General features: G+C 45.2%; 1 protein-coding gene across 1 annotated transcript in view; it reads right to left on the bottom strand.

Moving 5' to 3' along the window:
* The window catches only part of EIF3M (eukaryotic translation initiation factor 3 subunit M), a 42,488-nt gene extending 30,202 nt beyond the window's left edge, over window positions 1–12,286 (bottom strand). The window contains exons 1-6 of the mRNA XM_073576325.1: window positions 12,127–12,286; window positions 10,007–10,139; window positions 9,782–9,920; window positions 8,696–8,819; window positions 8,524–8,618; window positions 6,975–7,058 (exon numbers count right to left, since the gene is read on the bottom strand). Coding sequence (XP_073432426.1) covers window positions 6,975–7,058; window positions 8,524–8,618; window positions 8,696–8,819; window positions 9,782–9,920; window positions 10,007–10,139; window positions 12,127–12,168 — 617 coding nt within the window. The 5' untranslated portion in view covers window positions 12,169–12,286. The remainder of the gene's footprint in view (window positions 1–6,974; window positions 7,059–8,523; window positions 8,619–8,695; window positions 8,820–9,781; window positions 9,921–10,006; window positions 10,140–12,126) is intronic.
* Between the last annotated feature and the right edge of the window lie 3,464 nt (window positions 12,287–15,750).

The raw sequence follows: 15,750 nt of genomic DNA, 5'->3' as shown, positions 1-15,750 counted from the left end.
TTTTAAATCCACATGTATGTCACAGAATTGTGCAAACTTGGGATATGAAAATGAAGAGTTACATTTTTACCAGTAAAATGTTGTTTTCAAATGATCTTTATTGGTATTTTAAATTTTTTAAAAGGTATGGGTAAAGGGTAGGGAAAAGAGGTAGGAAAGTAAGGTGATAAGGAGGAAAGGGCAATGGAACAAGGGAAAGAAGGGATGGGGAAAGAATTAAAAAAAAAAAAACCCTATAAAGATAGGGGAAAGATAGGGGAAAGACAGGCATACATATATACACTATCATGGGTTATATACAGTTGAATACGTAAAGCTTAATAAAGTATCCAGTAAAGGATTGTGTGCATATCATACAGTAAATCTGCACAAGGTTTAAGTTGCTTATTACAAACACCAACACCTGTAAATAAAAAAGCAATACAATAATATACCTCAATGAATCCTAAGTTACTCCTAGCAAAACACATACAGTTTAATACAGAAGCTAAGAAAGTTGCTTATTATAAACGCCAACACTTGTTAAAAAACAAAAAGACAGTACACAAAGTATATAGTTTTACAATACTTGAGACTACAGATCACTGCAAGTAATCGCTTAATAAATATATATATAGACCTGTCGCGTCCGGGTCACATATAAGTGACCCTAAGACCTTGGGGAGGTAAAGTCCGGTTCATTCAAAAGCCATAAAGTGGAAAATACTTCTTTGCCAATCAAAATACTTATAAACCTCAAGACACTCAGTTTGGACACGGATCTGAATTGGGCGGCGAGGAGGATCCAATTGAGGCCCCAGAAGAGATTATTCCAGCAGATATTAAAAAGTCGATTCCCTCTTCTGGTGAGGAAACAGGAATTATTCTGGATGCAAACTTCACTTGCAAAGTAGAAAATTGAGTCCAGTTATAAGAGATTCCGCTACATTGGAGCTTACGGGTGGTAAATTGAAACAGCTTGCGTTTTTGTAGGGTTGATCTAGACAGGTCCTTAAAGAACATCAGGTGTTTATATGGAGACTGTAGTAGTAGCGGGTCTTTTGATATCCCTAAAAGTGTATTCCTTACCCAATTGGGGTAAAATGAGACAATAACGTCTCTGCTTACACTTGAGGGCAGTGAAGGCGGTCTACGTATTCTGAAAGCTTTTTCAATCAAATTGGTTTCTTTAAGATTCGGGATCAAATGGGAGGTCATCATGGAAATGTATTCTTTCAGTTGTGAGGACTGCACTGATTCAGGGATTCCTCTAATCTTTATGTTATTTCTCCGCTTATAATCCTCAAAACTAGCCAAGGAATCCCTAAAGGTGATAATGTCTTTTCGTAATTTATCCATTGATTCCGTGAATGTAGGGAGGATCTGAGGTAGTTTTGAATCTATAGTGTCATGATTTTTAAGAGAATCCGGTATTTTTTGATTTTTTGTAAATTTATCAAAATCCTTAGTGGAATTTGGATAGGAATCATCAGTTAAACGCAGCAAGGTGTCTTTAAAGAATTTTTTTACAAAAACCTCAGATGCCTTAGATTCTGTATGTTGCTTAAGTGGGTTTCCCTGGACAACGTGATTTCCAACGGAAACATCCAAAGATTCCAAAAAAGCTCTAAACATCCTGGCTACAAAGCCTTCTGTGGGATAGTCATCTGAGGCAGGTATGTCATCTAATAATGAGGTAATTTTCTCGAGCCTGTCCTTTACCTCTAAAGATGAATGTGATGAAGAAGTCTCATTAGACACCCTGTCCATAGAGGAATCGCTCCCATGATCATTATATGAATCAGCCTCCACCACAAACTCCTCTGAATACAGACTATCAAGATCTTCCAAAGGACTTGAGGAATTTAAAGAATTTCCGCCTTGATCCAAATGGAGATTCATGTCACAATAGTCCCCCAAGGATGACTGAGAAAGATCAGAACTTTTACCATCATGTGTGTTAGCAGCTCCATTCTGCTGCACTCCCTCAGTAAATTGATACACTTCCCCTTTAAGCATAGGAATACTAACAAATGGGTTAGGGGATCTCTCTCCATTATTAACCCCTGGAACAGATCTATATTCCTCTGACCTGTCAGCTTGTATTTTGTCATCAGGGGGAGATTTTAGCTCTGTGGGTGTATGAAAAAAATCGCTGTGTGTTGCTTCCCATCTCCTGTATTAAATTAGCAGTCTCTCTAATTAAAGTAAAAAGCTCATCTTTATTTGTGGTATACACAGGGGGTTCATTGCCTAAAATCTGTCTCTTCCCAGCCTCACAGTGATCCCCCTCCCCGGAGTGGCAGTCTCGTTTCCCCCTGGGGTGCAGCAGCTGACAGGCACCCTCCTCTGGTTTTACCTGCGGTTCCAATGCCCGACTCTCTTCACTACGAGCTGATCTTGGCACAAACACTGGGGCATCTAAACTGAGGGTCCCAGCTGTGTCTCGCAGTGCTGAAGTCTCTGTAATCAGCTGTGACTGCAGAGCTGAAGTTGCGGAGTCACTGCTCTCTCTCCCCGGCCTCATCAGCTGATCCCCTGCTTCTGAACACGCTGCGGCTCCTGGGCACTTCCTCACATTGCTGCCAGCAGGCAGCAGAGCAGATACAGACATCAGTTCCTCTGAGGGCAACCTGTGGGCTGGTGAGTCTCCTGGGTCATCCAGATGGTGGGTCTCTCCTGGGTCTCCCTGCGCTATGGAAGTCTCTACAATCAGCTGTGGCCCCAGGGCTGAAGCTGCTGAGTCACCAGTCTCTTCCCTGCCACATCAGCGGTTTCCTGACGCCTGAGCGCTTCCTCACATTACCGTCAGCTGGTAGTGGAGCCGCAACATGCGTCGGCTTCTCCGAGGGCGACCCATGGGCCTGTAAGTCTCTTGGGAGTCCCGATTTTACTGCTGGTGAGCTGGAGGCTTTTGCTTGTAGCATCGGTCTGTGTTGTCCTCCAGCTGGGAGTGGGCCCCTGCCAGGTTCTCCCCGACCATTCACATGTCTTGTTAGGGGATTTTTCTTTGTAGATCTGAGTCCATGCATCCTGTAGTCAGTTCCAGGCATATTTCTTCAGCTTTTAATCCAAAAAATTCCACTTTTAGTAAGCTTTTAGTAGCTTAAATAGGGGATTTTTCAGGAGCTCCAGAAGCACAGGTCTGCTCCCTTCCCCTGCAAACCATGCCTCCGTAAAATGTTGTTTTAACCCCAAGTTTCTAATTTTCAAAAGGGCCATTAGGAGAAAATGGACTACAAAATGTTATGCAATGCCTCCCAAGTAGAAGGCTGAGTTCACAAGTGGCGTTTTTTTCGCGTTTCCGCGGCGGTTTTAACCGCGCGATTTTGCCGCGAAATAGCGAAAAATAAGCATCCCATGCATTCCTATGGGATTCCGCAATGCTGTGCTAATGCTGCGGTTTTTACCGCGGCGGAATCGCTTCGCGGTAAAAAACGCAGCATGCTCATTTATTTGCGGAATCGCGGCGATCCCGCACCCATAGGAATGCATTGTTCCGCTTACTTCCCGCAAGTGGCTGTGCACACCATGTGGAAAGTAAGCAGAACATTTGCGGATGGTACCCACGGTCCGGAGGAGAGGAGACGACTGTCCTCCAGGCTTTGGGTACCATATCCCTGTAAAAAAATAGAATTTAAAATAAAAAATATTGTTATTCTTACCTTCCGGCGTCCCGCGCAGCATTCCCGCCTCTCTCCACGCTCCCGTTCCCAGTAAGCCTTTGCGAAAATGCCCGCGATGGCGTCCGATCGCGGGATCACGAAGTCTCGCGGTCATCCGCGAGACATCGCGATCCCGCGAGAACGGACGTCATCGCGGGCATTTTCGCAAAGGATTACTGGGAAGGCCTGCGCGGAACGTCAGAAGGGAAGAATAACACCATTTTTTATTTTTTTTTTTTTTACATCCTATCTTTTACTACTGATGCCGCATAGGCGGCCTCAGTAGTAAAAATTTGGTCACACTCGTCAAACACTGACAGGATGGTCACACTCGTCAAACAATCAGTTCTCCAAGCGATGCTACAGATCGCTTGGAAAACGCTAGCATTTTGCAAGCTAATTACGCTTGCAAAATGCTAGTTTTTCCGCGGGAAAATCGCAGGAATTTAAAATGCGATTTTCCCGCGGAATGGAATTCCGGAATTCTCGCGGTAATTTCCGCACTTAGCCTAACACTGCCCCACACATGATCAAAAACTACTTTTCGGGCACAGTGCAAATCCCAGAAGGGAATTAATAAATAATAATCTTTATTTTTATATAGCGGTAACATATTCCGCAGCGCTTTACAGTTTACACACATTTTCATCACTGTCCCCGATGGGGCTCACAATCTACATTCCCTATCAGTATGTCTTTGAAATGTGGGAGGAAAATGGAGTACCTGGAGGAAACCCACGCAAACATGGGGAGAACATACAAAGTCCTTGCAGATGTTGTCCTTGGTGCAGTGCTAACCACTACGGCACCGAGCCGCCAAATCAAAGTGCAGATTTGTGGATGCCAATTCACATTGGCATAGCCTCAGATATCAGGACTCCAATAAGTGACCCAGTTTTATAAACTATTTCTTTTAGTGAAATTAAGGGGTGCAGTGAGCATACTGACGTGTTCACAAAATTTTATACCATTAAGCGGTGAAGAAAAAAAGTTAAAAAAAATTACCATGGTAAAGTTGTATTAGCCTCAGAGTTTATATTTTCACAAGCGGAAATTGGTAAAAAAAAAAAAAAAAATTGACCTCATCCTAGTAGGCCCTAATGTGTCCCTTCCTGACTGCAGAGGTTGGCACCCTAGTTGTTGACGATATGGCGCCTCCGCTCAACGTCGGTAACCCTAAAGACCCTTATTCACCCTAACAAAACAAAAAAAGGTATACACAGAAAAACCACACACATACAAATATACCCGACAAAAAAAATGCCCCTAGTGGGTAGACATAAATATGTCTCATAGGAGAAAATGTGCTGAATTGCTGTAAACTTCTCATAGTCAAAAAAACTCTCAAGGAAAATTATCTCGGAGTAAAAAAATGCAGCTCATATAACTTCTCGTAGTAAACAATGCGTATGCTGCAAAAAAACAGACCATTTGCACAATATTAATGCCTAAAAACGTATACAATAAACAAGGCATTAACCACCCTCAATCAGGATAGGCTTAAAATACCACAGCAATAACACCAACTTCCCCCCTAAAGCAATTGCAACCCACCTGGTGCAAGAAAACAATTGTATAAGTCAGGACCTAATAGTCCGTCTATATCTCATTGCAGCTCATATTAATAACATCCTATGGCAAATTTGGGCTCCTATTTTTCACCCCACGTTTAGCATACATTAGACATGTTGCAATTCAGAAAAAATATTTGTTTATCATCCATGGATGTAAGAAACAAACATTTAGTATAGAGCTTATTTGCAATGCACAGTCAGTCTGTCAAACAGAAACATCAGAAAGATCAATACTTATCAGCCATTGATGTAAAAAGAATGTGAATAAGGGTCTTTAGGGTTACCGACATTGAGCGGGGGCGCCATATCGTTAACAACTAGGGTGCCAACCTCCGCAGTCAGGAAGGGACACATTAGGGCCTACTAGGGTGAGTGTATCCCCCTTCCTTTGATAAAATTGTTTTCTATATGTCAATTTTTGGGCACTGCTTCAAGCCCTATATCACCCAGGTTTTTTTTAAATTTTCTAAAAAAAAAAAAAAAGTTAAAAATTGAATAAAAGGTTAATTTTTAGGGGTTTACCATTTCTGTGCTTTCTTGGTTTGATCTTGATTACTTTGGTCCCTACATTATTTCTGAGGTTTTCTTTAAAAAAAAATGACCCCAATTTGTTATACAATTTCTGCTGTAAGTGGCAATACCCCATATGTGGCTGAACAGTACTGTTTGCCACACTGAGAGACTCGGGAGGGATTGAGCACGATGAGTCTCGGAGAACAAATTTTCATAGAATAGTTTGTGGACTCCATATACAGAGCCCCTACATACCAGAAGAGCAGAATCCCCCTTAATCAACCCCAATTTGGAAATAACACCTCTTTTTTTTTTTAGTTTTAATTATTTAGAGCGCAGGCACAGGCTGATGAATATTCCCATCAGCCGCCGCCTGCTCTGGCTTTTACTGGCGGTAGCAGGCGCAGGCTGATGGGAGCAGTAGTCCGATCAGCCGATGCCAGTGACTGGAGGTAAAATTTTTACCGCCAATCACAGCTGCGAGTTTTTGGAACCGCGGCTGTCTGACCGCCTGCAGTGATTTTACCGCTGAGTAGAAGCAGTGTTTGCCGCGGTGTCATGCACATAACGGCGCAACAAACACCGGTGCTCAGGGGGCCGCAACCTAACAGCAACTGTTCAGTATGGACACAGAACTTCACTGTTCGGGTTTGCCCATCTCTAGCTGTAATATCAAACCCATAGAACAGCTAGAAGAACATGCAGTTACATTGTACCTCTGTATTGCTCCAATTTAAGTTATTCAAAGGTTTTCTCATAGGGGTTGTCCATTTTAATCTTTTGTAGCCCACTGGTAGCACAGGTGTAAAATAAATGATTATGTAATCAGCCTCCATGGGTCAAGCACCGCTTCTCTGCCACCAATACGATGTTTGTTGGCTGCCTAGAGTGGCGACGCCATGTCTACAGTGTATGTCACTGCTGCAGCAAATAACCGAGCTAATAATGGCATAGTACTGTAGCATTATTAATACCACAAGGTAAGGATGTGCAAACAGAAAAAGATGGGAGGTCTCATTTTATATTTACATCATGCTACATACATCATAGGTGGAAGAAAGCTGCTGCAACTCATGGCCCTTAAGTACACACATTATGCCTATGCAGTAGTGTGCGTCAGAGGCTTCAGATGACGGTATATAGCAGATAATACCACTAATGGAAACAAAAATCAAAGTGTAAACACGCAAAAGTAATGCATTTATCCTGACGCCTAAAATAAGCAATTTAGCTAATATATTACTTGTGTGCATCAACGCGGGCCTGAGAGGCGTTATCATCTGTGTAACTTCCCAGAAGCTCCACCATCACTTTAGCCGCTTCCTCACTGTGGAGAAAAGGAGTACATTACTTATGTGCATACAATAAGTCTCTACATATGTACAATTACAAAGGAAAGCCACATGAAGGAATGCAAACCTTCACAGTAAACCAGATGTTAATACACGGAGCACCACATTCTAACGATAGTCTAAAAGTTGTCCCTAGATGTCCTAAGATTAAACCAAGGAGCAACTTCATGAAACCTATAAACTACTCCATGAACTGTAATATAACATTCTGTATAAGAAACAGGACGAAGTGTGGCGGATTAAAGGACAATGTAAACTGTTTATTATGGTGGCAGGAAAGAGCTTTGGACAACCTTCTTTAGACACACTAGGTCCTTCATGATGAGTGACGTTCTGTCAAAGTAATAGTGTCCCAAGCAAGGGTCCCAATATTCAAAACAAGAAAAATGGACCAACTAAATTAGACAAACCATATCTTTTTTCTCATAACCATTACACGAAATCACTTTATTAGGTAAATCATCATCTGCAGCATCTTCTACTCAGACGAGAGAAAGCCATATTACAGTTAAATATCTAGTAGAGGCAGGCTCTTGACACACCAGAAGAGGCTTCAGCTCTTGGAAGGAGTAATTTCCTTCTATAAAAGGTGTGAAGCCAAGTCACACTGGAAAGCATACTTCCTGAGCAGCAGATTTCCCTGAGAATTGAGGATTGGATTCACTGATGTGTGAAGATGAGAAGACGCCAAAAGGTCTTAAATGAACCTTGTCTCACATGTCCTCAGTGTTTACACTGCTGCTAACCCATTAATATGGACTGCTCTCCCAACCACAAGAATAAGTCATTGCCCAAACAGGGCTATCTTAGCAGCGCACTAGCTCAAGTCTTCTCACATCGCTGCCACTTCCCATGCTGCGATAAATCACTGCTGCAGCATTCGTTTTAATGAATGAAAGCCTGTGCCGTCAGGAGCACTCTTATTTTAATTCTCTGCTTTGACAGGGACATGGAAAATGTCAAGTTTTGCCTGCACTGGTAGGGAAATTCTGGAGGAAGCAATTAATATTAATCCAATGCTACACCATACCATAAACATATAACTACGGGCTCTACTGAAACTACGATTTTTAACAGTACACGTGACATTTATTGTTGAGGGGAAAGAAGGGAAGAGTGTGGCTGCTAAATTCAACTGGCTCAGCTAATTGTTCACGGTGAGCGCAAAACTATCAGGCACGGCTTTGGGTTTCAAAAGCTGTTTTACATTATTTCTACCAAGTTTATTTTGCACTCTGCATAAACATGAACATTGCTGTTCATCCAGCTCAAAGCGAGCAGACATGCATGTAGTTGGCAATCTGTCACACAAGTACAAGCCCAGCAGCGTTATTCTGCCATTTCTAAATGCATCTGAAGAAGCAAAAAAATAAGACAGGGATAAAGCAGCTACTTCCCAGCCATCATCCCAGAATACACACAGGTGAAACAGTTCTGTACCTCTTTTTGCAGTCCACCAGCGCCTCGTAGAGCAATCTGAGGAGTATGTGCTTCTTTTCAGTGTTAAGATTCCAGTCAATTATCCATTTTCGAACCTGACATATAAAAGACATTAAGATATAGCTGGAAAAGATAGAGTTTATACACGTTACAGTGTGAAAAGGGCACTCACCTGGTCAAGATCTGTAGGAATGTAAATGATGGCTCCACAAGTAGCGGCCACCTTTATGAGGGCACAGTACACGGTGTACCTGACGGGGGTGCTCTTATCCATGCCATGGAAGAGATTGCTCAACCTGTAAGGAATACACAATACTAGTAACAAGATATTAAATATACAGCATACAGGCTGAGGATGCATCAGGGAGTCCTGCAAAATATTCTCTGGAGTTTACCTCCTTGTCAAAATCCACCGTACATGTATGACAAAAATCAGGAGCAGGCTCATGGTGAGAGTCCGCCCCATATCTGGGCATCAAAGGAGACTGTGATTCTTGCTATATGCAGCAATACTGTGATATTGCTGTATATAGCACAAGCAGACGATCACAGGTTCAAGTCCCCTGAAAAGACTAAAATACAGAAAAAAAAAACCCTCACAGCTCCATTGTCAGAAAAACAAAACTGTCACTGGTCTAAGAAAATGGTGACAATCAAAAGAGTTTTTCCAACTTTTATCACTAAAATAACAAACTAAACAAGCTTGGCATCGCCATACTGACAAGGAAAATCATGATGCCAGGTCATTTTTTTTTTACCACACAATTGTACGTCCTAAAAGCAATTTCCAAAATTCAATGTCAGAATTGCACGTTTTTTGGGGAAGTTTTTCACCATCATGCTTCTATGCGGAATGGAAAATAAAAACAAAATTATGGCTTTTGGATGAAGGGGAAGAAAAAAAAAAAAGGGGGGGGGGGGGGGGGAATTGTCCAATTCGGGAAGAGGTTAAATTATAGGTTTCTAAAATGCTATCCTTTTCTTGCCATGGTCTACACATGAGGCTGCTATATTTCAACAATAAATTGGAGATTGATGGGACTAGAAAGTGTGACACCCCCCATACTAAAAGTAATGACATGAAAACTGAAAATCATTAGCTCATCATTACAATTTTGGTAACCTATGTATGAGGCCGACAATGGATAAAACCAGCTTGGGTGGTGGCCACACAATATTAGTCTTGGCAGAGAAGCCACGATTTGCTTCCGGAGCAAACGGTTTGCATCTTGCAGCACCCTGAGATGCGATTACTCACAATTGCAGCCTCAAAGATGGACGTTCACCTTCCCGAAATTTGACAAGTTTCTCACATAGGCTTTCAATAAGAGCTTCCTGCTTGTCTGGCTCCAATATCAGTAACAGTGATACCACGCTATTCATGACACTCTCAATATCTGTGAATGAGAACATTGCAGCAGTCATCAGATGAAAGACATCACATACATCATCATCACGTAACGTAAGGAAATTACATCTGTACCTTTATCATCCTCCTTTAGACAAACATCGCAGGCCTCGATGATTTGGGCCAAGTCGATGTGAAGACCACCCTCTGAATTCTCCTCTGAGATCTCTGCTCCTTTAGATTTCAAACACGCACGTAGCTCGGCAGCCTGGAAGAGAGGGACATTTAAAGGAGACCACAAAACCTTATCAGTGAAGAGCAGTCTGGAGCACAACAGCCTGACACAGAAATTTCCCAGACAGCAGATGTGCCTTTGGAGATATTCATATATTATGAAATTAGAAAACTATGGCCGCTTTCTTACAGTACCATCTGCAACACAACCCCTGCAGCCAATCACTGGGCTCAGTGGCCTTGTGTACTCTGCCCTGGCAACACCGATTAGTGGCGTGATTGACTGCAGCTGTCATGTGCTGTAAATAAAGGTGAGCAGAGGATAGACAGCACTGGAGCAGCAGGGGGATTTGACAGGTATTTTATGTAAAAACTAACAACCCCTTTAAAAAATGTCATCATGCACTTTGCTGGTGCTGTAATGTACAAAGCTTTCTCAGCAGGCAAATATGCAGGAAAATTCCTGCTGTCTATCAGTCCTGTGTGGATTTACCCTGAGACCAAGATCCCACGATGAGTATTGGTGCATTAATAAGAACCACAAATGAAACACATTTACTGTGAAAGTCACTGATGTGTCACAGGTTTCATATAGATCCCAGAAGCTTTGCTGGGACTGCAGCGTGCTGTGTGTTTGCACAGCAAAAGACCCTTTCACCATCCCCTCTGTGCAGACTTTCAGCAGCCCTTCTGCACCACTGAGCCCATTAAGGCTACTTGTATTGTTTACCGTTATTTGTTCTTACACACTTTTCCTACACTGCGGTTTTTGCCTTTTAAATGAATTTGCTGGTAGTTTGTCTTAGCGGAGTTACTTGGGTGTGATAAAACGTTACTGATCAGGTCATGTGCAGGTTACATGCCTGTTTACTGTGTGAAATGCAATAAAGATATTTGGGCCTTTTCTTTCTGGTTCTCATTTAAGTCTATGTGGAAAATCCACAAGGAAAGATGACACACTGTGGTAATCAATATTCCTCTGCAAAATCAATTTCTGCAGTGTAGAAAAAAAAAAAAAAAGCAAAGCGTGAGATCCATATAAATCTCATCCACTTGAACTGAACTGTAATACACGGTGGCATTTCCACATGCAAACACACAGTGGAAAAACCACAGCTTATATCCATCGAGTGAACGTAGCCTGAAAGTGAGTGTCAATTCAGCCTCATCCATACACGTTCCTGTATGATATATGCCAAGACTCAGCTATAACATGGCCCAGGGAGAGGTTGGAACGGCCACACTTTCATCCCGATTGTTGCTTAACATGCAATTGCTCCGTAACTCTGCACTTCTTCCCGTAATACTGTGGTGCGTATGTCATCGGCCATGGATGTGATTCCTGGGAGTTTCGTGTGTAGTCACATACATGCTGATAAAAGCTTGGATGGCCAGTGATATCATTCCAGGGCACACATTTTTACCAAATACGGAGTGGCTCCTGTTGGTAAGTCATTTCAGCAGCTCACCTTCCCAAATAAACAGGACAATAATAAGTATACGGTGCCTCAGTAATTATGTAAATGGCGCAAACGAGCACTGTATGGCCCGCTGCACAGCTGACCAGGGGAACGGACGGCAATGGGTCTGGCAGGACTTTCCTGGTCCCCGGCCACATCTCACGTGTGACAGGATGGCAGATGGTGACAGCTCACAGCGGGGAACACGTCCATGTACATTATGGTGGCACCGTGGCTACCACGACTGTGGCGATGGAGCCGGGAGCACGGCGGCCACACCCGATCACCGGGCAGGAGACGACAGAGCCGTTACCCATAGCAACCTGTGAGGGGTGTGCTGGAATGTGGCCCGGTCACTGGTGTGCTGACAGTAGCTGCACCTGACATCCCATCACTCGGCTGCTATGGGCACTGGCCTCCATTATTACAGAGAATTCATTAGCTTGAGGTTTTCCAGAAATACAAGAAGCCTTCACGTCTCCATATGCGGCGGCACTAACAGTCCCAGCAAACCCTCCGGCTCTGCCGTCAGCCACCTAGGCTCCATACAGCGCCGCTCACCTGGTCCTCCTCAGACACATCAATAAAGGCAGGAACGCTCATGGCTGCTCCGTCTGCAGCCACACGCCGCCAATGCACCGGAAAAGGGAGAGGAGCCGGCGAACACTTCCGGGTCAGGACGAGAACGCATGACGTCAGGAGAGCGGAAATGCCGATGGCGCATGCGCCGTGCAGTAAGTGTCGGTTCTACCTGGGAGGCCCGGCCATTTTGTTGGTGTGTGTGTCTGCTGCAGTGACGTATATATGAAGGTGGCCGTACAGGCAGCAAAATCCAATCGTTCCTTTCGCTGTCCACCATTAGTGACACTTTTTTTTTTTTTGCATAAGTGCTTGTGACCTGGGCTCAATATCGTTTTTCCAATCTCTTAATACTAAATGTTGCACCGTTTCCCTCTGGTGGCCTCCACATTACTCGGTGTATTGCTGGCTGGAGAATGGGTTAGCGGCAGCGGAAGACTTGGGCCCAGCAGAGGAAATCATTCCTGGGGCCGCCCGTTGTGTGCTGACCCGTGGAATGTAAAAACAGTGGTCCACGTGTACCAGATGTGGCGTAATGTCAGCCTCCTCTTAGTGAGCGTCCGTCATCTCCATATTTATCACACTGGGGCAAATTAGGGAAGGTAGTAACTTCCCAATGGTCAGGAAGAGCTGGCGGGTCCAATGTTGCCCAGTTATGTCATTTTGTACAAATTGCAACTTTTTGTACGTGTTGTTCCATGCCTTTTAGACAGCCAGGACAAGGGCGTTCCTTTCCCCACGCTCATACAGAACATCAAAACATTATTCCCTTTGGCACAGATCAACATCGTAGTGTTAGGAGTCAGATTTCTGCCCTTACTATGCAGGAATCTAGACCCTCACATTCTGCAGTCTCCTGCTCTCTGTCCACTGCAGAAGAGATTGCAGAGGGGATTGCTTTGCAGCAACTCTCTCCGGAGGCTAAGTCCTTCATTCCATCCTCTGAGCATGCTCGTAGGACGATCTCCCATTGGAGTTCAGGAGTCAGGTGCTCAGGTCCTGCTCCTGATTCCAATGGTCCAGCTCAGAGGTCTGGAGACGTCTGTAAGGTCCTGTTTGCTATAAAAGGCGCGCATGGCTGTTCCGCCATGCCCTAGTATAGTCATACTTGCTGCTGTGTGGTTGTTGATGGATGCATGATCTGGTGAATGACTCATTTGAAATCCCATTCCTATGATATTACGAATGTGTGAGGGATTGAGTTAGAGCCAGTATTAGCGCCAGCATGCCATAGCTTCACAGCATCACCTGCTAGCGTCTAACATCGCGCCAGCATTACTGCGGTGTTATATTGCGGCTTCCTCTACGCCGCACTGCTGTAGCAGCCTTTTGTTGTGCGTTGGCAGTAGCAACGCTATTCACACTAACGGTAGGTCTTGGCTACTCTGGTGACCTTTTACCAATTGTGTGTCGCTGAGTCCCTGTGCTGCTAACAGGCTCAGCGTTGCGTTATTTGTTATAGCAGCTCTGTGTCTTCAACAGAGATTGCTTGTGGCACCTGGGTGAAATCAAACCCTGTGCACACTATCGCCATAGTGGTCTGTCATCTCCTAGCTGCGGTTTTTCCATCCACCGCACGGTGGACCCCGAGCGGCGAACACACTTTATTTATATTTTTATTTAGTGCGTTCCGCCATTCATAACATTATACTAGCGCAGGGTCTGGCTAGTGATGGCAGATCAGCAGCATCTCCTGCAGTGTGTGCGGCAGCTCGAGGGCCACTTTGGCCACTCTTGAGAGGGCTCTCGCAGTTGCACAAGCCACTGATGCTGCTGTACAGGCACACAGATGCGGTAGGGCGTATGTCCATGTCCTCCCTTGCGCCGACAGTTACCCGCCTCCCGTTGCCTGATAAATACTCTGGTGATGGCGCCTCCTGCAGGGGTTTCATCAGCCAGTGCTCAATCCACCTGGAGCTGCTGGCTGCGCAATTCCCTACAGAACGGGCCAAGGTGGCATTTATTATTTCCCTACTGTCGGGCAAGGCGTTGGAATGGGCTACGCCTTTATGGGAGCGTGGGGACCCTGAGATTCGGACCGCTGCCCACTTGCTAACAGCCATCAAGCAAGTCTTCCTCGGTTCACAGGTCACCCATGATACCTCTCTTCAGTTTCTTGCCTTGTCCCAGGGATCCCTCGGTTAGCCAGTACGCCGTCCTTTTTCGGACACTGGCGTCCGAGCTGGAGTGGTCCGATAAGGCACTTATTCCTGTCTTTTGGAGAGGTTTAGCGGAGCATGTAAAGGATGCTCTCTCTACTAAAGCGATCCCTACTAGTCTGGAGGAGTTAATTTCCATCTCCACTCGTATCGATCTCCGTTTTTCGGAGAGCAGTATGGAGCGTGCTCACTCCAAACGGAGAGGTACTCCGGCTCCCAACTTTTTTGAGCCTCTAGAGCTGCCCGAGCCAGAGGTTCTACCCCCAGAGCCCATGGAGCTGTCTCGCGCCATTTTTGAGATGCCCGGCTCAAGAGTCCATGTGTGGTTGTCACCATCTACACGCTGCTTCTCAGGAAGACAGCGCCCCGCAATGGTCTGATTGTGAGTCGGTCGGCGAGACCTTTGTCCCTCCTCGCCTGCGGCCTAAGATTCTCACATGGGCACACGTGTCCAATGCGGACAGCCACCGTGGTTATATGCAGACCACGAAGTCTCTGGCTGGATCGTATTGGTGGCCGCATGGGGCTCGGGACGTTAAAAAGTTTATTCGGGCATGCACCTCATGTGCTCGGGATAGCCTTCCCAGACGGAGTGTGGCAACAGCCGTCGACACACGGCGGCGTTCCCCTGAAACTCCTGCTCCCATTATCTCTTGGGTGTCCCTCCCATTATCTCCACGGTCGGGCACAGGCCGTTCAGGGAAGGGGGGCCCTGGGGGGGTAGTGTTAGGAGCCAGATTTCTGCCCTTACTATGCAGGAATCTAGACCCTCACATTCTGCAGTCTCCTGCTCTCTGTCCACTGCAGAAGAGATTGCAGACGGGATTGCTTTGCAGCAACTCTCTCCGGAGGCCAAGTCCTTCATTCCATCCTCTGAGCATGCTCGTAGGACGATCTCCCATTGGAGTTCAGGAGTCAGGTGCTCAGGTCCTGCTCCTGATTCCATTGGTCCAGCTCAGAGTTCTGGAGACGTCTGTAAGGTCACGTTTGCTATAAAAGGCGCGCATAGCTGTTCCGCCATGCGCTTGTATAGTCATACTTGCTGCTGTGTGTTTGTTGATGGATGCATGATCTGGTGAATGACTCATTTGAAACCCCCATTCCTATGATATTACGAATGTGTGAGGGATTGAGTTAGAGCCAGTATTAGCGCCAGCGCGCCATAGCTTCACAGCATCACCTGCTAGCGTCTAACATCGCGCCAGCGTTACTGCGGTGTTATATTGCGGCTTCCTCTACGCCACGCTGCTGTAGCAGCCTTTTGTTGTGCGTTGGCAGTAGCAACGCTATTCACACTAACGGTAGGTCTTGGCTACTCCGGTGACCTTTTACCAATTGTGTGTCGCTGAGTCCCTGGGCTGCTAACAGGCTCAGCGTTGCATTATTTATTATTTGTTATAGCAGCTCTGTGTCTTCAACAGAGATTGCTTGTGGCACCTGGGTGAAA

The sequence above is a fragment of the Dendrobates tinctorius genome, unplaced genomic scaffold (assembly GCF_039654945.1).
Source record: "Dendrobates tinctorius isolate UK_male_01 unplaced genomic scaffold, ASM3965494v1 ptg000048l, whole genome shotgun sequence".
NCBI lineage: Eukaryota > Metazoa > Chordata > Amphibia > Anura > Dendrobatidae > Dendrobates > Dendrobates tinctorius.
The sequence above is the reverse complement of the archived record's forward strand: the minus strand, read 5'-3'. Positions and strand labels throughout refer to the sequence as shown.